Below are 26,457 nucleotides of genomic sequence, written 5' to 3' on the forward strand. Positions count from 1 at the left end.
TCTTTTCCTCATGGTATCAGTGAAATACTGATCTATTCTCTGGCTAGGGTCAATTTACAAAATTGTCATGGAACTGAGCAAAAGGCCCACGTGGGATAAAAATCACCATCGATGCCACCAGTATTTTTCAAGTTATGGCTTTTGAAGTAAAACAAATTTCAGTAAAAAATTCAAAAAAAAAAAAAAATTCCTCTGTGTACAACAAAGGAGCACCTGTTATATTTTGAATGCATTCTTCATGTTGCCAGCTTTCTAAACTTGTTTTTTTGATGCCTCAACAGACAGAAGTGAAAATTATGTGCCACTAAGTACATCCAGGTTCTCCTCTACATATTCCCAATGTGGAATGCTGGCTAGCAATCATGGCACTCTCTCAGAAACCAGCCATTGGAAGTTAAAACTTTTGGATTTCAAAAGCTAGTACAGGCTGCTAAATTTAACAAAGGAGCAAACCTTCATAAATGGTACAAACTATCTGCCCAACACACTCTTCTATTTTCCAGACCCTTTAATATTGAGTAGTCTAGTCTTGGATTGACTATGGTGGGTTAGGTCTAATCTAAGTATCTTAATAGCTATCTAGGGATAATGAATAAAATTAAATACAACTGGTACCTCAAGTATCGTAACAGAATAAATTTATGAAGACAAGCAGACCAAAGCAACTGAAGATTTTCCACACCGGACTAAATGTAGCTGTAACTTCAAATAATGTGTTACCTATGAAACTTATTATGTACAAATTAGTTCTTGAAGACAGAAATGGAAACATGTAAAAAAAAAAAAAAACCAAAAAAACCAACAACAGTAAGTGTTCAAACAGATCCCTGTTTTGTTATAAAGAACTGGAGCTCTAGGTGGCACCTAGTAGATATCACGAATAAAAATCAAAAATTGGGTGATGATACTCCAACTAAAAAACGCAGCTGCTTTTTAAATTTTAAAAACATACTTTACCACCCTAAATTATAAACTCAAGGCAAGTAGCTTATTATACCAATAAGGACTTGGTGTGATAAATTCTCTCACACAAGTTGTCATCAATCTCGAATAGATAAAAGGCACAGAACCAATTTAATTCTTCCATTGCATTTTAAGGCTTTGTCCCGCTAAGGGTCAACTTGCACTGTGGTTAAATTTATTTTCTCTAAACTCTTCTTTTGAAAGGATCTGTTATAGAGATCCTTTATTCACCTGCTCCTACAGTTCCACGTCAAGACTAAAATAAGGATAAAAGAATTAGGGTCTTAGTATTCAAAATGCTTTTAACTGGTGACAAGAAGGAAGAAGCCTATAGTTAAATATCCCAGAAATTTATTTGATGTTTGTTTGAATACATTTTATATAGAAAGATTGGGATTGTTTGCTTTGGATGCCCCTGGTAAATCTCGTGAGGCATTGAACTAGAAAGGGGTGCCAATCTGGAGACATCAGAAATGGAAATCACAAGCCCAATTTTAGAACTATTGTTAAAGATTTGTCTCTAGTGAAATGAGGCCACTCCCTTAAAAATGCTCAAAGTGTTGGAGCTACTGTGTGACAACAGCTGACATTTAGGAGGGCATTTCATGTTCCGATCTGTTAGAACATTTAAATACTTAGAAATAAAAAATATTCAGCTTTGAAGTTTTCAATACTGGAAAACTTTCAAGTCTAGGATTTACAGCCAGGAAGGGCTGCTCTGTGTTCCTTAAATTGGACTCTGTTTCCCACAAAGTTAATCTTCAGCTTTGGCTTCCATTTCTTCTGCATCATCATCTCCATCCACTTCGGCATTTTCTCTTTCAAGCCTCTCCATCTGCCTCGCAAGTTCAGTCTCATCTGTATCTGTGACCACTTTGGGCTGTGGAAGCAGAGTATTATAATTTCAAACTGAAGTAGTAAATACTATACAAATTTAATTTCAATACTATTACTGCCTAATGTTTTCTCTCTTTAACACTTTTCTAACAACTCTATCATAATATCTGTTTACTTTTGAGTGACGTTACTAATAAATTCCATTACATAAATAATAGGTGAAACTTATGAGAATAGTATAGAAAAAGGATGTATGTATTAAAATGGAAAATTATTTTCTCTCATTTTTATAAGCTAAAACTGAAAACATGAAATAACCCCAGTGGCTGTATCTTTCAAGACCACAAATAGATGTCCTGTTAAAAAAAACCATCTTCCAGGCTCAAACTACTACTTACTAGCTTACTAGTCCTTTCCATAGAAGGAACCATTATATAACACACACACACACGTTTCTTTCTTGTTGGACAAGGAAAAGACAGGAGACAACTTTTTTCCCCCAATTGTGAGATCAAATTTTAGATACGCCACATCCAAATTCAAACAATAAAAAAACTTCTCATTTATATTGTTTATTCCCTTCCTCCTGGCTGGGGTGGGGGGTGACCCCTAACACCATTAGTGATCAAAGGCCTGAATGACCATCCTACAATATGACATTCCAAGGCTGACAGCTCTTATTTACCTACAAGAACTCCTTTTAGAAACCTCCTGAGTCATTATTAAAAATGAATCTATTGATCTCACCTCCATTTGAACATTGAACACACCCCTCTTTTCCTCAATCTTTTCTTTGATAACAGCCATAGCTTGACTGAGGACAGAAAGGCCTTCTGTTCTCTCCAGGGTTGTCGTAGTCATTACATACCGAGGAGGAGCTATTAGATTAATCTAAAAGAGAAAGACAGAAATTCAATTATGAATGTACCTATAGAACCCACAACTATTAGGATGCTTGAGATTTTATTAATCTGCTGTGTTAACAAATCACCCCAAAATGTAATTGCCAATTCTATAGGACAGAAATTTAGGGTCCTACAGAATTGGCAATTATGTTTTGGGGTGATCTGTTAATGTAGCAAAAGCAAATCAATACAGGGATCTAATGCAGTATAAACAGTCCACTGCAATACTGAATACAAAGAATTATCATTTCTGGGTTACATTTGGTGGCTAAATTAACTGCAGTTATCATCAGTATAATGGATAATTTGTCTCTGAATTAAACTGATGGAAGAATCCTTCTACGAGATTCTGAGTTACAGTCATCCAGTTAATTTTATCACTAATGAAAGATTCTGATCAAACCTCATAAAATTTGTATGTGTACAGATAGAAGAAAGTGTTACTCTTTTTTACAGTACTATCAGTATTTTGGGCACAGCAACCCTTTATTGTAAAGGAGGTTTGGCATCTCTGGCTTTCTACCAATAGGAATCTCCATCCACTGTGACAGTAACAGTAGAAACCAAAAAAGCCTAAACATAAATCACAAATATCTAGAAATATTACCAAGAACCACTGCTCAATTTTAAGAGCAAAAAAACCCACTTTTGTTATGAAACGTGATTAAAAAAAAAAATCGAAACAAAGATCAAAGATCCTATTTGGTTTAGGGGCATTTCAGTCGGAAGGGAGACAACTGACAACTCACCTTAATGGGCATGTTTTCTGTAGAACAATTCAAACCTGCTCTTAGGGCTTCTTTTACAGCATCAATGCCTTCATAACCATAACAAGCCACTTCAATATCTACAATTACAAAAGTTCAAAAGTTGATACCAAAAAATGCAAAAAATACTTAAAAGTTTAAAGGAACTCAAACATGTGGCAGATATACTAGTATTCAAATACCCTGAATCCAACCTCTCTATACTGCAGTTCCTTATTTATAAAATGGAGGGAAGGAGGAGTGTGGTAAAGATGGAATGTTAACAGTAACTGCAATTTATCTAAAACGGTTCAGAAATTGTATTACCCTTTGACTAAGAAATTCTACTTTTAGGAATCTGTCTTGAAGAACATTTGTGTAAATGGGTACGTATGTGTAATATAAGGGTGCTAATTTGTAGCTTTTTTCTTGTAACGTGAGAAAACTGGCACAACCTACATGTTCATCAAGAGGGGACTGGTTTATGTTAAGGTTTATCTGTTCTATGAAACATTACCTAGCATAAGAAAGAATGAGAAAGATTCCTATGTTCTGCAATGGAAGGGTACCTATGATACACTGGGTGGAAAAGGCTAGTTGGGAGAAAATTCTGCATGGTATGTCCCATCTTTGTAAACATTTGGAATATTTTAAAGTATGTACTAAAACAAAACAATCAAACCCCTCTTTTTAAAAAAAGGGCTACCTTTAGGTTAGCTGAACTCACAAGACTGTTTCTACTTGTGTCAATATATAAATTTTATGATTCAGAAGCCAAAATAATTTCTTAAGCTTCTGTTATAAAAAACAAACATTTAGAAAAATTTATAGATGTTGATGTAGCAACATATACTTTGGTAAGTCTCATTATTTAATAGCTTTTTTGATGCATGCAAAATATTGTAAAAATCATTTAGAAAATCATTTACCTGCTCGAATTTTGACAGCCTGTGGGGTTAAGCGCCTATTAATATTATTAATGAGTACTTCCCGTTCATCTTCATTCAAATCTAAACTATCCAAAATAGATGGGTCTCTGGTCAAAAACATAAATAAATAACAAAAGGTCAAGGTTATATTACTGATAAATGTGAAACCAAACACCAGGGAACAATGCATACAATAGTTAAGCACAGGCTGTAGTGTCACAACTAGAATTCAAATCTTAGCTTTGCACTTATACCCCAACTGGTTATTAGTGAAATCAACATTTTAGTGATCTGACTAGAACAAGCAATTTAATGCCTAACACATCTAATATTCTACTATAATTGATTACTTCCATGCAATTAGCTGTCCCTGCCTCAAGGAGTTTATTATCTAGCTTGAATAGAAAAAAAAACATGGAAAAATTTTTAAATGTAACAGTACGTCTGTGGGCATCAGGAGAGGAAGGTATTACTTCCAGTTAATTAGGTCAGGAAGGGCTTCATGCAAAAAGTAGCATTTCATCTGACCTTCCTAAGTGCCACAGGACAGGGACCAGGGTCTTATTAACTGGTATGTTTGCTGAATGAGTGAACAGATGAAAATATGAAATAAGACTAAAAGAGGAGTAGCACTGTAAAAAGTAAGGTAGAACTATTGTAAAAACGTTATGATACACAAGGCTGGGCACCAGTGGCTCATGCCTGTAATCCCAGCACTTTGGGAGGCTGAGGCAGGAGGATCACAGAGACCAGGAGTTCATAGACCAGTCTAGGCAACATAGCAAGACCTCTATCTCTATTAAAAAGAAAAAAAGAAAGTTACGTCATATAAAAAAGGAATAGCATGAGGAAGCTTCAGGCTTAATAAGCAAGGGGTCTTGTTAGGAATAAAAGGCAAGAGAATTTGGGTAGAGGGAACTTTTACTCAGCTAACAAAGTAACAAGAAGACAAACCAACATAAATGTCTATGAAACAAGATGACAAACAGAAAATGGGCAAATGAGGTGAACAGATGTTTCATAGAAGAAATACAAATGGTCAATAAACATGAAAAACTGTTGACCTCTCCAACAATCAGGAGTAAGCAAATCAGAAGATACTACTGTGAATTCATTAGATTAGAAAAACGAGAAAAAAAAATCAGATATATACGAAATTGTGGCAAGGATGAGGGGAAATAGGAATACTTATACAAATGCTAGAGGGAATATAAATTGTAGAATCAATTTGAAGAATAATTTGGTGTCCAAGTCAGTTTAAAGATATATAATCAATCCTATGACCCAACAATTCCACTCCTAGGCATATATATTAGAAACTCTGAAACAACTACATATAGAGACACATACGGTATTCATCACAGCCCTGTTTGACAAATGGGACAAAAGGGAAAATTACCTAAACAACTCTAATAGAAACAGATAAAGAATATTCTCACAATGAAATACTATACAGAGATTAATATGGATCAAGTATACACCTATCAATGTGGGGGAATCCTGCTTAGTAACAGCCTTATATGTAAAAATGCAAGCTACAAAAAGATACAATAGGTTACATTTTAAATAACGATTATAGACACATATATGTAGTAAAACAATAAAAAATGATATTGACACATAATAATTTCAGAATAGTGGTTATCACTGATAAGTGAGGAAGGTAAAACATTGTTTCCAACTATGTGAGAAATTTTATGTAATTAAAAAAAAATGCAAAGAACTAGCATTAGTTAAATCTGGACAGTCCCTACATGAATGAAGAAAAGAGTGCTAAGGAAAAGGGAGTAACACATGCCAAGGCTTAGTGGTAACAAGGGGTTGCTGGAGCTAGAAGTTAAAGAGGTAACTAAAGAGGCCAGATGATGACAGTTGAGAGAAATTAAGAAATGTACTGAGGACTGCAGGACAGAAATATAAAGTTGTGTTTAATAGCTAATAGTGCAAACTCTGCTGGAGCCAGAATGCATGCGTTTGAATACTGCCTGGCTCTATGATTTGTTAGCTGTGTGACCTTGAACAAATTACTTAATCTCAGCTTCAATTTCTTCAACTGTAAGAAAAGGATAATAGCATTTATACCATACGTTGTTAGAATTATATAAATGTTAGTTATTATTACTATTTCCACCTTTTCTACCACGTGATATACCAAAAAAAAAAAAAAAATTAAATAAATAAAAAAAATAAATAAAAAGTCACATGAGAATAAACTTGAAGCGATTTGGAACCCCAGATGAGTTGGCTTGCTGGGGGACTCTTAACGGTCCTGGGTCCTACTTATTCTCTTTTTTTCTCCCCTCTACCCCTTAACGTTTAGGAAGGAGTGGGAGGTAAAGAGACAGCAAGTGTAGAGAACTGAAAGAGTCTGGCTTTTTTTTTTTTTTTTAAGAGACAAGGTCTCACTCTGTCATCCAGGCTAGAGTGCAGTGGTGCAATCATAAATCACAGCTCACAGAAACCTCAAATCACTGGACTCAAGTGATCCTCCTGCCTCAGCCTCCCAAGTTGCTGGGACTACAGGCACATGCTACTACACCTGGCTACTTTTAATTTTTTTTTTTTTTTAGAGATGGCGGTCTTGCTATGCTGCCCAGGATGGTCTCCAACTCCTGGCCTCAAGCAATCCTCCCACCTCAGCCTCCATAGTGCTGGGATTACAGGCATGAGCCACCACGCACAGCCAAGTGTGGCTGTTAAAAGCAGAGGACGCAGTGTTTGCTCCAACAGAAAGTACAGGAAAAGTTGAGAAGTGTGTTTTATAGTATAAATGGAAGAAACCAGAGATATTTTTATGCTGATGGAGCAAAACCAATAAAGGGAAAGGTGACCCAAGAGAAAAAGTGACTGATAGAGATCTCTGAGCAATGGCTGGGCACAGGTGGCAAGATTAGTTTGAGAGCAAGGACACAAATTCCAGTGACAGCAGCATAGGAAGAAATGACAGGTGGGACGGAGATATGTAAGTTTGTTGAGATAGTGGAAAAGTAGTTCTTGTGCAATGGTTTCTATTTTCTTTATAAAATAAAACAGGTAGTGAGCATACCAGCCAAGAGGCAGGGAACAGGGATAGAGTGGTTTTCCGAGGAAGAACATGGAAAAGCTCTAAAATAGCCACTATAGAAGAAATGACCAGGAGCAGAGAGAATGTGGAATAGCTGAGGCTGGAGACCATGAATATGCAGTGGACCAACCTGCAAGACTGTGATTTTTCCTAGCAGCACTCTACAAGTACAGAGAAGGCCGGAACATCGATCCAAGGCTGGATGTATCAGAAGGAAAAACAGGGCAAAAGCTCATAATAATGGCAAGAAAGTCGTTGAAATGATGGATCATGGTGTGCCTATGTTGGATAAGAAAGAGAAGGCAGGAAATGGTGAAAAGACAGGGAGAAAAAAGGTTTGGAATCAGAGCCTAACATACAGAATTAAGATGACAAATAATAGGACCAACTGAGAGCTAGATGAATAGGAGGCTGGGGCAAAAGAACAGAAAGTGGGAATTAAAGATTTTAGTGGCAAAGCAAATCCTGGTGATAGTAAGGCCCAGGCTAAGGCTACATGGAAGACTGGGTCAAGTGGTGTGGGCTGAAAGTCAAAGGAGAGTCAAAAGAGGTAGAGCAAACAAGAGGTTATAGTTTTTGGTGACACATGCTCTTTAGTCCTATAGCCACTTAGGACAATAACCAGGAAAGGAAAATTTTTGAGATAAACCATATAGTTTATGAATCTACATAACTATGATACATAAAACTACACAGACTTGACCATATAGGATTGGCCCATTTATTGGCCAACACAAAATATTTTAATCTAAAATTGGCAAGTACTTTATACATGGATGCTGTGCTGTTAAATATCAGGTTAAGAGTTGTGATAGCAAGGTAGAAGGAGAGTCAAGAAGGCATTCTTACGAGACTGCATGCTTAAATGCATCATAGGCACCATATCCAGGTCTCTTGTACTTGTCATCAAAGACCCAGGCAGTCCTCTGGAATAGGCTTTCCAGCTGCTCATCCTTGGTGTATTCTAACACCTCAGCAACATGACGAAGAATGCTATAAACCTAGAAATAAAATGAAAAGCTTAATAATTCAAAGATAAGGGATCTATAAAAAATAAATATTTTTACATTTTAATAAATAACATAATTTTACTACAATAATTCCTTAACAACAAAAGATCTCCATATAAGTTCTTTCTCCATAGGGAAATATTCACTTTAAAAGGGTATAAAAAGTAGAGACAGTATACAATTTAGGGTCCTAAGACCTGGATCAAGTCTTGACAATAACACAGTATCTCTGAACTTGTTTCCTCCTCTGGAAAAAGAAGATACTAGTATCTCTCCTTACTACAGAGAGTGCTCGCATAGATCAAATATACAGAAACCACACACTATAAATGGAAAACTATTATACAAATACAAGTTGTTGTTATTACTTCATGAGGACAGAATCAGGATTAAAAGCTCTTTTTTTTTTTTTTCTGTAATCTTACCCACCTGCCAAACTTTTTCTTACCTCCTAAAATTAACATAGGGTGCAGAGAAAAAGTATTAAAAAGGTCTTCATCATAGTTACACATAAAAATTGAGTGAGAAAAGATACTGACATTGAGTAAGTCTTCCATTTTAACATCTCGATAAGATCTATTAACACACTCATTTTAATAATATCCTAAGGAGACAAAAAAATATGGAATTTTCCCAGAAAAGTGCTTCTCAAAAGTTAGTGGGACCTGAGAGTCTGTATTTCTAAAAAATATGTGATGCCAATGCTCTTAGTTCAGAGACTACATTCTAAGTGGTAAGGTCCTAGAGTTTATTAAGAAGAGATTTTACTGACAGTGTTTTCAAATGTGTAAACCACACTGCATAACTGTAAATACATCATTAAAACAAAGGAAATGATTTGGGTAACTGATGGCTTTTAGACCTTCATTTTCTCTCTTACTGGGATTAAGCATGATTTTTTTAAATCTCTTCATTGAAACTTTTTTTTTTTTTTGATATTTTATCTTGAGGACAGAAACACTCATAGCAGAAAAGAACAGACACCAGAGAAGGGCAAAGAAAACAGAAGCAATACAAACAGTACCACTAAGAACTGAGGATAGGCTGGGCACACTGGCTTACGCCTGTAATCTCAAACATTCTGGGAGGCAGAGGTGAGGGGATCGCTTGAGCCCAGGAGGAGGTGGTTGCAGTAAGCTGAGATTGCGCCACTGCACTCCAGTCTGGGCGAGACTTTGTCACACACACACACAGAACTGAAGATGTAGAGGATGAAGGATAACTTAAACAGGGCCTGAGAAAAGAGAAATACTGACAGAAGAAATGTAAGAAATTAAACGGCTATCTTTGCTTTGCTGGTGCTTACTGTGGATGACAAGTAGGAAGTAACAGCAAAAATAAGAAAAAAAGTAAAAAGAAATAATCCTAATAAACTAGTGGAGGGGAAAAAAACCCAAAACTAGTAACAGGCCTCTGCCTTGCTTTCCTGGATTCACAGACATTTTATAAACCCCTGTTCATTTTTAACATATAACAGCTGGCTATCTCTGTTACCCTTATCCCAGAACAGGGTTGAAAATCAAGAACTGTATTTTGGCCAAGCGCATTAGCTCACTTTTGTAATCCCAGCACTTTGCGGGGCCGAGGCTCAAGGATCACTTGAAGCTCAGGGTATGAGACCAACTGGACAAAATAGCAAGACCTCATTTCTATTTAAACAAACAAAAAAACCCCGTATTTTATGAGGCATTCCAATTGGAAACAAGTTAAACCAGTTGAAGTCACCCACAGTTAATTTAACCTAAAATGGCTTCAAAACACTTCTAGTATTGATTTGAGAATATTAGATCATAAGCAATACTTTAAGGTAGCAGCAGTATGAGATAAAAAAACAAAACAAAACACCGTAGTCATACTCTTTTGAAATTAAGATTTCAAATTATTTATTAAACTCACAGATAGTGGACTAATTTGACTCAAAGATCAACTTACAGTTTTCGATTTTGTGAATTTATCTTCACATTTGATTGCTTCCTCTGGAGAAACTCTTCTTTTTGACAAATCAATATATCCTGTACAAAAAAATTTTGAAAAACTTATCTCTGTCCAGGTGCCACTGCACTATTGTAACCAGCTTTGAAGACCAAATTAAGTGTTTGATTGGCATACTTACAATTATTTCCTACTAAAATCATATCAACAAAATACTGCATAAGTATTACAAGGCTGAGTATCCCTCATCAGAAATGCTTGGGACCAAAAGTGTTTTGGATTCCAGATTTTGGAATATATGCAATGTATTACTAGTCAGAGCATCCTGAATCTGAAAATCCAAAATCTGAAATGCTCCAATGAACATTTCCTTTGAGTGTCATGTTGATGCTCAAAAAGTTTCACATTTTGGAGCATTTTGGATTTGGGTATAAGGGATACTCAGTCTGTACAAGACGAGATATTCTGAATTGTTTTCAGAAATAAATTTTTATCAGGTAATTATATATTCTCCATTACCTTACTGGAGAGAACTAATAATTTTCAATTATCCAAATGAAAGCTAGTCAAAATGCCTAGCTTTCCCCTATTTCTTCCTTTTCCTTCTCCAGAATAGGAATTCACTAAGATGTTCATTTAGTTTAAAAAAAGAGGCTATCCTCACAGAAGATACACACACACAACCCTCCACACACACTGAACAAATTAAAACTAATCTACTGTATTACTATCATATACAAGTAACTACGTTACTTGTTGGTGCTTATGTATGTTAGGTGCTTAAACATCTCCTTGAACCCTCACGACAATCCTGCACGGTAGATTATCATCCTATTTCCCACAGCCCCACCTCTTTTTAACCTGAAGAAACTAAAACCCACGAGAGGTTAAGTAACTTGTCAAGGTCAAGTAGCCAAAAAACGGCTGAAACCTACAAACCTGCGCCTGGCAATGACTTCCAGTACAATGCTGAGTAACAGCGTGACAGTGAATGTCTTCTTTTTCAATACTGGAGGACATAAGTCTGTGGCGTTTTTCTAGACACTCTTTTATCAGATTAGGAAATTCTCTTTTAGTTTTTGTTTGCTGACTTTTTATTATGAATTGGTGACAAATTTTGTCAAATGCTCTTTCACATCTATTAAAATGCTGATAGTTTTCCTCCTATATTCTGTTCATATACACTGATTTTATTTCAGATTCTGAGCAGTTTCATTAAAAATGGTATGACTTACATATAGTGTACATACACCACTTTTAGTGTTAAGTTCTTTGTGTTTAAAAAAAAGAATAGTCATTTAACCACCACCAAAATCAAGTTCCATCACCCCTGAAGCCACTAAAAACTGGATACAAGTTTCTTTGTGAAAATAAATTTTCCTAGAAATGGCACAGCTGCGTTATACATTAAGTACATGTTAATCTTAACTGCCAAACTTTCCCAAAGTGAATGTGGCACTCTGCATTCCCATAAGCAATGTGGAGCAGTTAGAACTGCTCCATGTCTCTCAACTGATTTTTAAAAGGTCAGTCTATTGACTGTGCAGTGGCATCTCACTGTGGTTTTAATTTGCATTTTCCTAATGACTAATGATGTTCAGTATCTTTTCATGTGCATATTTGCTATCCAATTATCTTCTTTGGCAAAGTATCTATTCAAAACTTTTGCTCCTTTAAAAACTGATGGTTTAGATACAGGTTTTGTTTTTGGTTTTCTCTTTTTGAGATGGAGTCTCACTCTGTCGCCAGACTGGAGTGCAGCGGCGCAACCTCGGCTCATTGCAAACTCTGCCTCCTGGGTTCAAGTGATTCCCCTGCCTCAGCCTCCTGAGTAGCTGGGACTGCAGGCATGCACCACCATGTCCGCTAATTTTTTGATTTTAGTAGAGACGGGGTTTCACCATGTTGGCCAGGATGGTCTTGATCTCCTGACCTCATGATCTGCCCAACTCGGCCTCCCAAAGTGCTGGGATAACAGGCGTGAGCCACTGCTCCCAGCCTATATACAGGATTTTTTTTAGGTTGTCAAGAGTTTTTAAAATATGCTGGTTTGTCTTTTTATTCTCTTTACAGTGTCTTTAAAGAACATAAGTTCTTAATTTTGATAAGGTTCAATTGATCAATTTTTCCTTTCATGAATAACACTTTTAGTATGCTATCTAAGAAATCTTTGCCTAATCCAAGGTCAGAAAGATTCCTATGTTTTCTTCTAGAGGTATTTAGAAGTTTACATTTACATCTATGATTCATTTTAAGGTAACTTTTGTATAAGGTGAGGTGTTTGAATTGAGTTTCTTTTTTGCCTATGGACATCCAGTAGTCCCAGCACCATTTGTTAAAAAGATAATTTTTTTCTTTGATCAGCTGCCTTTGTACTTCTGTTAATTAACTGATCATATAAAAGCACATATAAACTTAAAAAAAAATTTTTTTAAATAAAAAGAAGTGAGAAACAACAACAAAAGAGGTGGGGTCCTGCTATGTTGCCCAGGCTAGTCTCGAACTCCTGGGCTCAAGTGATCCTCCCACCTAGGCCTCCCAAAGTGCTGAGATTACAGGCCTGAGCCACCATGCCCAGCCAACGTAAAGTTATGACTATTAAACCAAACTGGCATTCCATATACTCCACTTGGTCATGTTTTATTATCCTTTTTAAACATTGTTGGATTTGAAAAACATATTTTATTAATTGTTTTATCTATGCTAATCACATATTTGGTCAGTAATTTGCTTTTTCACAAAAACATGTCTTTGTCGGATTTTCTTATCAGGGTTATGATGGCCTCATAAAATTAGTCATGCACTGCATAACATTTCAGTAAACAATGGACTGCATATATAACAGTAGTACTGTAAGATTATAATACTGTATTTTTACTGTACCTTTTCTGTGTTTAGGTACACAAATATTTACCATTGTGTTACAACTACCTAATCAGTACAGTAACATACTGTACAGGTTTATAACCTAGGAATAATAGACTATACTAAACAACCCATGTGTGTATGGGCTATACTATCAAGGTCTATGTAAGCAGCACACTCTATGATAATTGCATGATAAGACATTTTTCAGAATGTATCCTTGTCATTAAGCACTATGTGACTGTACTGACTGTATTTTGGAAGTGTTCCCACCTTCTCAATTTTTTCTTTTTTTTGTGGGAGACACAGGCTTGCTCTGTTGCTCAGGCTGTAGTACAACAGTATGATCACAGCTCACTATAGCCTCAAACTCCTGGGCTCAAGCCATCCTTCCACCTCAGCCTCCCAAGTAGTTGGAACTACATTACAGGTACACACCACCACACCCAGCTAATTTTTAAAAATTTTTATAGAGATGGGGTCTCCCTATATTGCCATGCTGGTCTTGAACTCCTGACCTCAAGCGATCCTCCTGTCTCAGCATCCGAAATTGCTGGGATTACAAGTGTGAGCCACCGTGCCTGGCCTACCTCCTTAACTTTCTGAAATTGTATTATGACTCATTATTTCTGCCTTAAATGTCTGATACAACTCATCAATTTAACCATCTGGTCTACAGTTTTCTTTTTTTTTTGAGACAGGGTCTTAGTCACCCAGGTTGGAGTGTAGTGGCATGATCTTGGCTTACTGCAGACTTGTTCTCCTGGGCTGAAGCAATCCTCCAACCTCAGCTTCTCTGGGACTGACCTACAGGTGCACAACACCATGCCTGGGTACTTTTTCTATTTTCTGTAGAGACAAGGTTTTGTCATGTTTCCAGGCTGGTCTTGAACTCCTGGGCTCAAGCAATCTGCCCACCTCAACCTCCCGAAGTGTTGGAATTATAGACATGAACGACTGTGCCTGGTCAGGACCGAGTTTTCTTGATGAAAAGGTTTTTTACAATAAATTCAATTTCTCTGACATATAGGACACTCGAAATTTCTATTTTAAATTGTGTCAGTTTCAGTAAGTAAAATTTTGCAAGGAATTCACTAATTTCACCTAATTTGTTGGTTGAGATGATTGGCATAAAATTGGTAATGATATTCCCTTATCAGCCTTTTAATGACTGTAGCATCTGCAGTGACAACTCTGTTCTCATTCCAGAGATTGGTAATTTGTGTTCTCTTTCCTTTTCTTCATCAGCCTAACTAGGGGTTTATCAATTTTGCTCTTTTTTAAAAAAACAAAAAGCAAGTTTTTAACTTTGTTACTGTTCTCTGATTTTCTGATACTCTATTTCACTGATTATCTTATACTTATTATTTCTTTTATTCTACTTAAGAGTTTACCTTTCCCTTCTTTTATCTTCTAAAATGAAAGTCTAGGTAACTGATTTAGATCTTTTTTCTTTTCTAATATAAGTAATTAAAGCTATAAATTTTCCCCTAAGGCTTTAATATATGAATTATTTGGAAGGGCTTATTTAACATTACAAACTTTTCTCTCCCAATATATAATGACACTGATTTCAAAATTAGTTCCAGCGTGATTACAGAACATATTTGTATTCCAACCCTTTGAAATTTATTTAGAGTTGTATTAATATTATAGCTCACCTTATTGTCTATCTTGGTGAATGTCATGCACACTTGAAAATACTGTGTATTTTGCCTTTTCTGGGTGCAGTGTTCTAAGTATCAAACAAGTCAAAGTCTTTGGTGATCTGTCTAATTGTTTCATCAATTGTTCAGAGCTTGTTCAAACTTCCAACTATGATTATAGATTTTTCTATTTCTCTCTTGAATTCTTTCAATTTCTGCTTTACATTTTGAACTCTATTATTAGGCACATGCACAGTGATGACTGTTGTTTTCCTTCTAACAAATTGACCCTTCATCATTACAAAATATCCCTGTTTAAATCTGAAAATACTATGTCTTTAAATCTACTTTATCTAATATTGAGACACTGTCTCCTTAAGGTATTGTCTGCATAGCATATCTTTTTATATCCATTTATTTTCAACCAAGTATGTCTCTTGTAGACAGCATTATCATTGAGTCTTGCTTTTTAATTCATCCTAACAATCTCTGCGTTTTAGCTGGAATATTTACTTGATTTACATTTAATTACTGATATAAATGAATTCAGTTATATCAATAACTGAATACCTACATTTTAGATATTTGTTTTCTATTTGTTCTTTCTGGTTTTTGTTTTGTTCTTTTGAGTTTTCTTTTAGGTTAATGTTTTCTAGAATTCCATTTTAATATATCTTTGGCTTTTACAATAGTCTATCTTTGTATTTTACTTATTTCTAGAGAGAGAGTTTCACTATGTTGCCTGGGCTGGTCTTGAACAACTGGTTTCAAGTGACTCTCCCACCTCAGCCTCCCAAACAGCTGTGACTACAAGCACAGACCACTGCAACTGGCTTATTTAATGGTTATTCTAGAATTTACAATACACATACTTAACTTTTTAGAGTTAATTTTACTACTGCACATAAAATGTAAGAATCATTAAGAATCATATAGATCTATTTACCCCACACCTCCTGGCCTTTGTGATTAAGTTGTCAAGTGTACTAAGTCTGCTTTAAACAGTATTCTGTTTTCTTAGCTTCTATACTTAACTATTTGGCATCCATTAATCACAGAGCCAACTGTATTAACTATATATTTATTATTAGGAGTAACTAAATATTTTCTTATTTTCTGTATCCTTGAGGCTCTGATATTTGTGGAGAGACTGCCCCTCCATCAGGTGGGGAGGAGTCAGCAAAGGGCTTGCTTGGGAGCATGCCTTTCTTATGCAGAGCAGCCAATCTGGAGCCCATAAACTCACACACCAAGTCAAAATTCTCCCTGTTGTAAGTCAAGGGCCAGGTATTAGACAAGCAGGGCAGTCCTTATGCCCCAAGGTCTGCCAAAAGCATTCAAACTAGGCAAATGCAAGTCGTTTAAGCTGCTCTGCTTTGCTTTTCCTGCAGAAACTCCAATAAAAGCTCTGACCTACTTTTCCCCCTAGTTCCTTGTGACTCCTGACTAAAACTGGTGCTTCCCCATGTGGCCCTGCATGGCATATTAGGCCCCCTTCTCTCAGGCAATATAAGTAGTAAAAGTTTTCAAGGACATTGGCCTGTGTCATCACTCAGTCACCTCTGTAGATTACAATCCCACAGGCACAAATAAGACAAATAGTTAAATGTATTTTTAAAGAAACTAAGAAGGGCAAAAATAGTCTTTTACATTTACCTATGTATTTTCCATGTCAGGTCATCACATCTCTTCAGTTTAAAGAACTTCCTTTACCTCTCTCTTTTTTTTCTTTTCTCTTTTTTTTGAGAAAAGGTCTGGTTCTATCGCCCAGGCTGGAGTGCAGTGGCATGATCTTGGCTCACTGCAGCCTCCGCCTCCTGGACTCAAACCATCCTCCTACCTCAGCATCCCGAGTAGCTGGGACTACAGGGCGCACCACCATGCCCAGCTAATTTTTGTATTTCCTGTAGAGACGAGGTTTTGCCACTGCCCCAGCTGGTCTTGAATTTGTGAGTTCAGGTAACATGCCCACCTTGGCCTCCCAAAGTGCTGGGATTACAGGTGCAAGCCACCATGCCACGTCTTTAGTTTCTATTTACCTAAAAATGTCTTCATTTTGACTTTCATTGTTGAGTATTACCTTTAGATACACAATTCTGGTTTGAGTGTTTTAAAGATATCATTCAATGCTCTGGCCTCCATTATTTCTAGTATGAACACCATAGTAATTTGTATCACTGTTCTTCTGTAGGTAATACATCCTTTTCCTTGGGCTACTTTCAAGATTTTTCTCTTCACCTTTTTTCTTCAGTATTAATAGTCTGATGTACCTGGATATGATCTTAATAACATTTATCATGCTTAAGAGTTGTGGAGCTTCTTCAATTTGTAAATTTGTGTTTTTCTCCAACAAATAAGGGAAACTGTTAGCCATTATTTCTTCAAATCCATTTTCTGTTCTCTCTCCTCTTTCATTTCATATACATACATATATATATATATATATATTTTTTTTTCTTTTTTTTTTGAGACAAGAGTCTCACTCTGTTGCCCAAGCGGGAGTGCAATGGCGCAATCTCAGCTCACTGCAACCTCCGCCTCCCAGGTTCAAGCGATTCTCCTGCCTCACACTCCCAGGTAGCTGGGATTACAGGTGCATGCCACCACACCCGGCTAATTTTTTTACTTTTGATAGAGATGGGTTTTTGCCATGTCGGCCAGGCTGGTCTTGAACTCTTGATCTCAAGTGATCCACCCGCCTTGGCCTCCCAAAGTACTGTGCTGGGATTACAGGCATGAGCCACCGTGCCTGGCCTTAGAATTTATATTTAGTCATGCACTGCATAATGATATTTTGTTGAACACTGAACTGCATATACAATGGTGGTTCCATAAGACTATAATGGAGTTGCAAAATTCCTATTACCTAGTGATGTAGCGCATTTAGTTTTTATAAATTTAGTGTTACTTAAGTGTACAGTGTTTCTAAAGTCTACAGTAGTGTAATGTCCTAGGCCTTCACACCTGCTCATCATTTACTCACTAACTCACCCAGAGCAACTTTCAGTCCTGCAAACTCCATTCACGGTATGTGCCCTACATAGGTATACTATTTTTTTATCTTTTCTACTGTATTTTTACTGTACCCTTTGTGTATTCTGTGTTTAGATACACAAATACCTTTGTGTCAACTGCCAACAGTATTCAATCCAGTAACAGGCTGTACAGGTTTGTAGCTTAGGAGCAATAGGCTATACCATATAGCCTAGGTGTGTAGTAGGCTACACATCTAGGTTTAAGTAGACTCTATGAAGCTTGCACAACAAAATTGCCTAATGATACGTTATCTCAGAATGTATTCGTGTCATTAAGTGACACTTGGCTGTGGTTCTTTGTGGAAGTTTCTAGTTTCTCTGAGATTTCACTTTGTACATTCTTTTTTTTTTTTTTGAGACAGAGTCTCACTCTGTTGCCCAGGCTGGAGTGCAGTGGCGCGATCTCGGCTCACTGTAAGCTCTGCCTCCCGGGTTCCTGCCATTCTCCAAGTAGCCGGGACTACAGGCGCCCGCCACCACGCCTGGCTAATTTTTTGTATTTTTAGTAGAGACGGGGTTTCACCGTGTTAGCCAGGATGGTCTTGATCTCCTGACCTCGTGATCCGCCCGCCTCGGCCTCCCACAGTGCTGGGATTACAGGCGTGAGTCACCGTGCCCGGCCTTGTTCATTCTTTACAAGCATATTTCCTTAATGTGCTTGAGCAGTTTATAATGTCTGCCTTAAAATCCATGTCTAGTAGTCCCAACCCCTGGATCATCTCTGGGTCAGTCTCCATTGGTTGCTTTTCTCTTCTGTATGCGTCATATTTTCCTATTTATTTGTATAGTTAGCAATTTTGCATTGTATCCTGGACCTGTGGCAAAGACTCTGGATTCCTGTATGTTCCTCTTCAGAATAGATTTTGGCTGGGGGTGGTGGCTCATGCCTGTAATCTCAGCACTTTGGGAGGTCAAGGCAGGTAGAACACAAGGTCAGGAGATCAAGACCATCCTGGCCAACACGGTAAAACCCCATCTCTACCAAAAACACAAAAATTAACTGCGCATGCTGGTGCGTGCCTGTAATCCCAGCAACTCCGGAGGCTAAGGCAGGAGAATCACTTGAACCAGGGAGTCGGAGGTTGCGGTGAGCTGAGATCGCACCACCGCACTCTAGTCTGGCGACACAGCGGGACTCCATCCCCTACCCTTCTCCCCCCTCAAAAAAAAAGAATACAGATTTTTTGTTTTAGCAGGCAGTCAGCATCTGAACTCAAAACTATACGCTCTGTCTCCCCAGATGGTAAGCAACTGAAATCTGTTCAGATTTTTTCCTTATTAGGCTACTTGGAGTTCACCCTGTGTTTCAGTAGTTCGGGGATAAACCAGAGATTTGGGAAGAATTTATACACAGACTTATGGGCTCTCCCCTTGTGCCTGCCTCCTTTCTCTAACCCTCACCACTACCACCACCAGTTTCCATCTACTATGGTTGTCAAGAACTCTCGCCTCCAGTTCTAAAGCCAATAAGACCATAAGTTTTCCGCCAGAACCTTAAATGCCCAGCTTGAAGCTGTCTTCAACATGTACTTAGGTCAAAAAAAAAAAAAGGTGTAAAACAGAAAACATATCTTTTTTTTTTTTTTTTTTTTTTTTTGAGACAGAGTCTCGCTCTGTCGCCCAGGCCGGATCTCAGCTCACTGCAAGTTCCGCCTCCCGGGTTTACGCCATTCTCCTGCCTCAGCCTCCCGAGTAGCTGGGACTACAGGTGCCCGCCACCGTGCCCGGCTAGTTTTTTTGTATTTTTAGTAGAGATGGGGTTTCACCATGTTAGCCAGGATGGTCTCGATCTCCTGACCTTGTGATCCGCCCGTCTCAGCCTCCCAAAGTGCTGGGATTACAGGCTTGACCCACCATGCCCGGCCAACATATCCTTTCTTGTAAGTGTCGACTCACCTTCAAATTTTCAAGTTTGGCCTGCTTTTGGCTGCTTCTCATTGTCTTTAGGTAGTTATTTTTCATACTTGTTCAGGGTTTATGGCATTTACGTCGAAAGGCTTATCTAGCAGGACCTAATTCTCTAGTAAAATGAATTCTCTCTACAGGCTGTTTTGCACTTTGCTCTTTTCCTCATCCTATCGTAGAGATCTTCCATATCAGAATACAGAATATTCAGATCTCATTCTGCATAAAATTGCATTGCATGCATTTGTACTGATTTATTTAACCAGTCCCCATTTTGGTCATTTCCTGGTTTTAGTTAATGCCATACAAACAAATGCTATGGAAATAGCTTTACATGTATCTACCGTATGTAAGCAAGTATGCCATTCCATATTTTTTCTGATTGCAACTAAAAACATATTTGATTCCTCCTTTTGTATATATTTCATACAATAGAAAAAGAAGGCTGAGCACAGTGGCTCACACCTGTAATCCCAGTACTTTGTGAGGCCAAGGCAGGAGGATCACTTGAGCCCAGTTCAAGACTAGCCTGGGCAACATAGTGAGACCCCATCTCTACAAAGAAAGTTAGCTGGGCAGGGTGGCACATGCATATAGTTCCAGCTACTTGGGAGGACTGCTTGAGGAACACTTGAACAGAGTTCAAGGCTGCAGCGACCTATGATCACACTACTACACTGCAGCCTGGGTGACAGAGCAAGATCCCAACTCTTAAAAAAAAAAACAAAACAAAACAAACCGAAGTACAAGATTAGACACTATTTTACGTACTACTAGGACAGTGATGTGAAGACTTACATAAGTTTAACAAATAGTCTCAAAGTAGTTTAATAATTTTGGGTGGGGCTATAGCTAAGTCACAGCAAAACATTTAAAACAATCCATGTGCTAAGTAGCAGTCACTACCTAAGGCATAAGATAACCTCAAAATCTATGTATCATCTAAGGCTATAATAATAATTAAAAAAAAAGTCAGTATGTATAAAATTAATCACTTGCAGAAGTGAGAAAGTATCAGTAAACTAGACGGCTGAGGAGATTCAGAAGGATAAGTTGAATCAAGGTGACTGATATGCAGCCCTTCAGACATGATAGTAACTAATGACCTAAAACTAACACCTAACAAATTATAGTAAGATGGCTGAAATTAAAACCTACTTAATGGTATTGTATACCATGTTTTAAAAAACAGTATTCACAAAGGTGATGATTTACATGGGGTCCAGAAAAGGAATCCAATAAGTAAAAAATGGATAGTCATTCAAAACTGTCTGAAAGATACCACAGGATTTGGTAGACACAAACATTCTAATTACCAGCAATATATACAATGTTAGATTTCAGGTGTGTATATACACACATAGTATATTGCTTCTTCAAGGCTTATATAAAAGATTCGTAAAACCCATCTGCCCCATTTTCATGCTTACCCAAAGATCTCATTACTACTTTAGCTTTAAATCAAGAAAAAAGGCATCCAACATATTCAGATCTACCAATGTAAATGAACTAGTACTCTCTTTAAGTTTGGTTACCATGATTCAATTACCAAAATCCTGATAAACACTAGAAATAAAATTCAAGTTATTTGATCCATAAAATCCTAGGATGTACTAATTAAACTACTATTAACTTAAGAGATCTTGTTTAAATAGCTAATTGACATGGTTTTCTAATCACTTTGTATGTAAGAGGTTTAAGTATAAAAAGAGCTTTTTTTCCCTAAGCTGCCGCATGCAATTTACAAAAAATGTATTTTTAAACCATTTTAAATCTGAAATTTATATTACAGATATTTTTCTCACTTACCTTTTTCTTTGTCCACCCTAATGACAACCACACACTCATTCCTGCCAATTCGGATGAGTTTGTTGATAGAACGGATACGCCTTCTGGATAATTCACTAAGAAGAATCATGCCTTCAATGTTGTTGTATTCCAGCAAGCTGACATAAGCCCCCATTTCAGCAATGGATCTGACATTCACCATCACTACATCTTCCACCTCAGGAAATTTGTGTTGATAAAATCTACAACTTAGACCCGGCATTCTGCAATTTAAACAAAAGAATTAAGTAAGTGTTCAGTTAAGATGAAAAAAAAAAAAAATCAATTTCCACATCTTGCCACTGAAAGAAAAGATGAAGAAAAAAATAGTTATTAGTCTTAGTCTTCTCATCCTTTGAAACTTAAGTGGTACCAGAAAACAGATAATGTTCAGGAACCAAGCTTTAATTTTTACTTTGCTCAACATTTTTGTAATGCTTGGGTGATTCTCTGCCATTAGTTTCAGAGGAATCATAAAAAATAATGACCATCTATAAAGTCCTCCAAGACCTAAGGATTAAAGGAATACCTCAAGAGTAAAATACTACTTTAAGGCATATCAAATGATGGGAAGCATCACTATTATAACTAATCAGAAAACTAAAGCTACTCTTCGCTGAAGTTAGCAAACATTGTATATGATACCACTCACTATATAAAGGAAAGATTTTCTACCTAAATCCTAACCAATATACCATATGATATATTGTCATTTATTGTAGCCCAAATTAGTGTCACATGTCAAAGCAACAAAAACTAAAAAAATCTTAATCACAAAATAAACTAAAATTCATCCTCCTCCTCCTCTCATAAGTTTTTTTCCTTGAATTCACAACGTCTAGCTTCTCTTATCCCCAATACTCCCAAATATTCCTTTCTTTTATTGAATAGGTATACTTAATCTTGAGAATAGCTTTAATCTCCATTACTACAAAGTTAAAGTTTCTCTTAACCTCCAAGCATTAAAGATATTTACAATTATTCCCTTTGATCCACCCAACCTACTTTCAGTACTACTCCTTCTATGATCCACAAGCCTGAAATCATAATCTGGGTAGAAGCACATTTAAAAAGGAAGCTCTCAAACTAATCATGGCTGATGATTTCCATGTTTTTCTGTTAACCTTCACTGTTGTCACTGCTCAAAACTTAAGTAGTAACATAACTTAAAGGCCTAAGAAAACTTTGTGAAAATTAATTTAATAACTTATTAATTGGCACCTGCCTATTTCCCAGTGGCTTGCTACTGACTTATATATCTTTTCACTACCTACAGAATCCTATATGATCTGGTCACTGCCTATCTCCTTGTGGTACAACTTTCTCCCTAGTTCTCCCCATTTTCTAGATTAAAAAAGTGAAGCACAGGTTAAGTTACTTGTTCTTTCACATACTGCTAACAAGTGATGAGTCAGGATTTGAATCCAGGAAGTTTGGATCCAGAGTCTGTCCTCTTTTTTTTTTTTTTTGAGATGGAGTCTGGCTCTGTCGCCCAGGCTGGAGTGCAGTGGCCTGATCTCAGCTCACTGAAAGCTCTGCCTCTTGAGTTTATGCCATTCTCTTGCCTCAGCCTCTGGAGTAGCTGGGACTACAGGCGCCCGCCACCACGCCCGGCTAGTTTTTTGTATTTTTAGCAGAGATGGGGTTTCGCCGTGTTAGCCAGGATGGTCTCGACCTCCTGACCTCGTGATCCGCCTGTCTCGGCCCCCCAAAGTGCTGGGATTACAGGCTTGAGCTACCGCACCCGGCCAGAGTCTGTCCTCTTATCAGTAAGACTATATTCTCTCAAAACTATTCATAAACATATTACAATTAGAAACATTTTACTTTAAAAGCAACATGAATATATATATATATATATTCAGTGCTAGAGTATGTGACACCAATAAGTGCAAACTATTAGTACTCATTGGTTTAACAACAAAAAGCAGCATATTAATGACAGTAGCAGAGATGTATTTCTTTGTAGGGAATACAAAATCCCTACAAAATAGGGATTTAGCAAACAAAGGTAAGTAGACATTCAATGGCCAGAACTACCCACCAAGAAACAGCTGACTGGTTGTTTCATTTTTAAACAGGGCTTTTCAGGGGTGGGGGTGGGGGTGGTGGGGAAACTGTTGTCGAATATGTGCATGTAAAGTTCTCAAATTTGAGAGCTAAAAAGTTTCAAATTGGGCATCAAAATAAACTATGTTACAGAAATGTACCGAACAGTTTTAAGACATTTAACAGGTGAAAACCATATTTACTTACCAAGTTTCTCCAAATAGTAAAGGTGACGCTTTTAGGGGAAGCAAGGCTTAATCTGATGGTTAAAAAACACGGGCAATCGTGTAAAAGAATCCTGAAGGGATATGACTATGAATACTATTTCTTCAGGAGGCACAAGTCTCTTTGCAACATAAAGGGTAAGTAAAGGAATACTGTTGATGGTTAAGTTATTCATAGCAAAGACAGGAAGTTAAGTACAAAAAGAATCCATACCACAAAAACCTGCATATTGGTTGATAAACTTTCAACATACTGCCTAATGAAATGCTAATAACTTATTATTATTTTTTTTTACTTAAAAAAACATTTGGCAATATCGAAGTCACACTAGGTGACTTCATCTCTTTATCTTTTTCACAGCATTCTGACTTATTTTATTTGGTCCTCAAGAAGTGTCAACAAGAAAGACTCTTACCAGGCCAGGCGCGGTGGCTCACACCTGTAATCCCAGCACTTTGGGAGGCTGAGGTGGGTGGATCACTTGAGGCCAGGAGTTTGAGGCCAGCCTGGTCAACATGGTGAAACTCCATTTCTACTAAAAATACAAAAATTAGCTGGGTGTGGTGGTAGGCACCTGTAATCCCACTACTATGGTGGCTGAGGCAGGAGAATCCCTTGAACCCAGGGGCAGAGGCTACAGTGAGCTGAGATCGTGCCACTACACTCCAGCCTGGGCAACAGAGGCTCTGTCTCAAAAAAAAAAAAAAAGACTCTTACCTAAGTTAAGTATAGAGTGGGAAACAAACTAGCAAGCAAATGATTACAATATGAAGTACTATGAAAGGAGCACAGTGAAGCAATGAACAGGAAAAGGAGGAACAGAAATACTAAATTATAATACTTTCTTAAGATAATCGACATCAAATCCAGAATGTCTTTAACCCACAGAACCTCAATATCACAACACATTATAATACTCTTATGTGTTCTGATGTAAAAGTATCAGCCACCTTTCAAAATATATCAACCAAACTCCGGGCTAATTTCAAATACCCTGGCTAGTCAGTTATTTTGCAGGACAAATGGTAGGTAGAACTTCTTTCTCAAAACAGTGCATGGTCAAACTGCTATAATGGATATAGAAGTTCACATTCCTTTCCAAAATACATGTGATGGGGACAACTCTCGTGATAATTCTAATTTGGATCTAACACGTATTAGGAATGCTCTCTGAATGGTAGTTCTTGGTATAGAAGTGCTACATAAGTAAAGCTTTTATTTCATCATTATAGTTGAAAAAGAAAGTTATCACCAAATCTCTATAAACATTACTGTGCATGAGACAACTACATCTTTTGGCACCAGATGAACTGAGAATAGGTAGTAAAGTTCGGTATAAGTCATCCCCAAACTACTGACACAGAGATTTTTCCTTGAATAACAACTCAATTGAGAGAAAATATAGACTTCTCTGCTATACTTTTAATCGAAAAAACCATGTCTTTTGCTTAATAAAATTTTAAAAGCCTAAATTTTGTGGATAAAGAGACCCAGGGATGACTGTGTATTTAACCCGAAAATATTTCCTTATCTTAGGCTTTCTGTTATGCTTAGCATAGTTAACCTAACATATGCTTAACACAGTTCTATTCTCATTGTCGCCAACATAAAACAAACTGATAGTAACAGTAATAAACTCAAGTCTCATTTAGTTTTGATTCAAAGGGTGACTCATTCAATTATCAGATGAAAAACTACTCGGACCCCGCTCTTTCCAACACGGTGCCCGTCCCACACGTTTCTCAGGTAAGAGTCCAGTTTGGTTTCCACTGAGAAGCAGGGGAAAATTTCGGTAGAACTGTTGGGGCGGAAGAAAAGATGGAATTCTCAGACCTGGAAAAAGCAAACTGCTCAGCGTCCTGAGCTGGGGGTAAGAGTTAGGGTGTCACGACGTTCTCCCGAGGCATTCTCACTTTCGGCATATTGTAGAGGCTGTACAATCCACTCGGCCCACTTTCCTTTACGAGATTCCTCTGCTGGAACAACGACGCCTCTGGAACACAGGATGACCTACACGGAGCCGGCGACGAGGCCCACGACAGCGCGGGTGGCGGCGGTGCTGTCCAGCCACTTCCCGCGCAGGGACGGGAAAGGGAGGTGTTAGCCCGGGGCCTACCCGCTCTCGAACACCCATGTCACTGGACACAAACCAAAGTGAGTTCTTGGAGAAACCGAGCTTGGGATTAGTCACCTGAGGTATGTGTGTGATTCCCGCAGTGGAGACCAGAGCCGCCTTCTTTAATCAGAGAGACCAGACTTGCTTCTCCCTCACCGGCCGCCGATCCTCCTCAGCGTGCGCTTCGGTCACCCGACTGCGCATGCGGAACCTCCTCGTATTGCGCAAGCGTTGAACGAATAGAGACCCCTCTTCATCATTAACCATAGAGTCTGGGTCCTCCGAGAACAAGGACGAATGTAGATCATGGAAGAACCCGAAAAGTACGGTTTCTCGCTATCTTAGCTTTAGCTAAGTAACATTCAAGGCGCGAGAAAGACATAGGACCTGATTCCTTGCCCCT

The 26,457-nt window shown here is 37.7% G+C and overlaps 1 protein-coding gene across 1 annotated transcript; it reads right to left on the bottom strand.

The window, feature by feature from the left end:
- Nucleotides 1-1,251: 1,251 nt before the first annotated feature.
- LOC105472858 (eukaryotic translation initiation factor 2 subunit alpha) lies at nt 1,252-26,355 on the bottom strand. Its single transcript, XM_011726405.2, has 8 exons — nt 26,130-26,355; nt 21,647-21,888; nt 10,387-10,466; nt 8,294-8,445; nt 4,381-4,487; nt 3,455-3,552; nt 2,548-2,691; nt 1,252-1,843 (listed from the first exon to the last, which is right to left on the bottom strand). Exons 2-8 carry the CDS (start codon nt 21,885-21,887, stop codon nt 1,718-1,720), a joined length of 948 nt encoding a protein of 315 aa, XP_011724707.1. The 5' UTR covers nt 21,888; nt 26,130-26,355; the 3' UTR covers nt 1,252-1,717.
- Between the last annotated feature and the right edge of the window lie 102 nt (nt 26,356-26,457).

This window comes from Macaca nemestrina, chromosome 7 (assembly GCF_043159975.1).
Source record: "Macaca nemestrina isolate mMacNem1 chromosome 7, mMacNem.hap1, whole genome shotgun sequence".
Taxonomy (NCBI): domain Eukaryota; kingdom Metazoa; phylum Chordata; class Mammalia; order Primates; family Cercopithecidae; genus Macaca; species Macaca nemestrina.

Excerpts from the sequence above, each read along its gene's own strand:
- LOC105472858 (XM_011726405.2), bottom strand. The coding sequence starts at position 21,887 with ATGCCGGGTCTAAGTTGTAGATTTTATCAACACAAATTTCCTGAGGTG. Across the intron at positions 3,553-4,380 it reads GGCTGTCAAAATTCGAGCAG|ATATTGAAGTGGCTTGTTAT; the intron begins GTAAATGATTTT and ends TTGTAATTGTAG. Across the intron at positions 1,844-2,547 it reads TGTTCAATGTTCAAATGGAG|CCCAAAGTGGTCACAGATAC; the intron begins GTGAGATCAATA and ends CTGCTTCCACAG.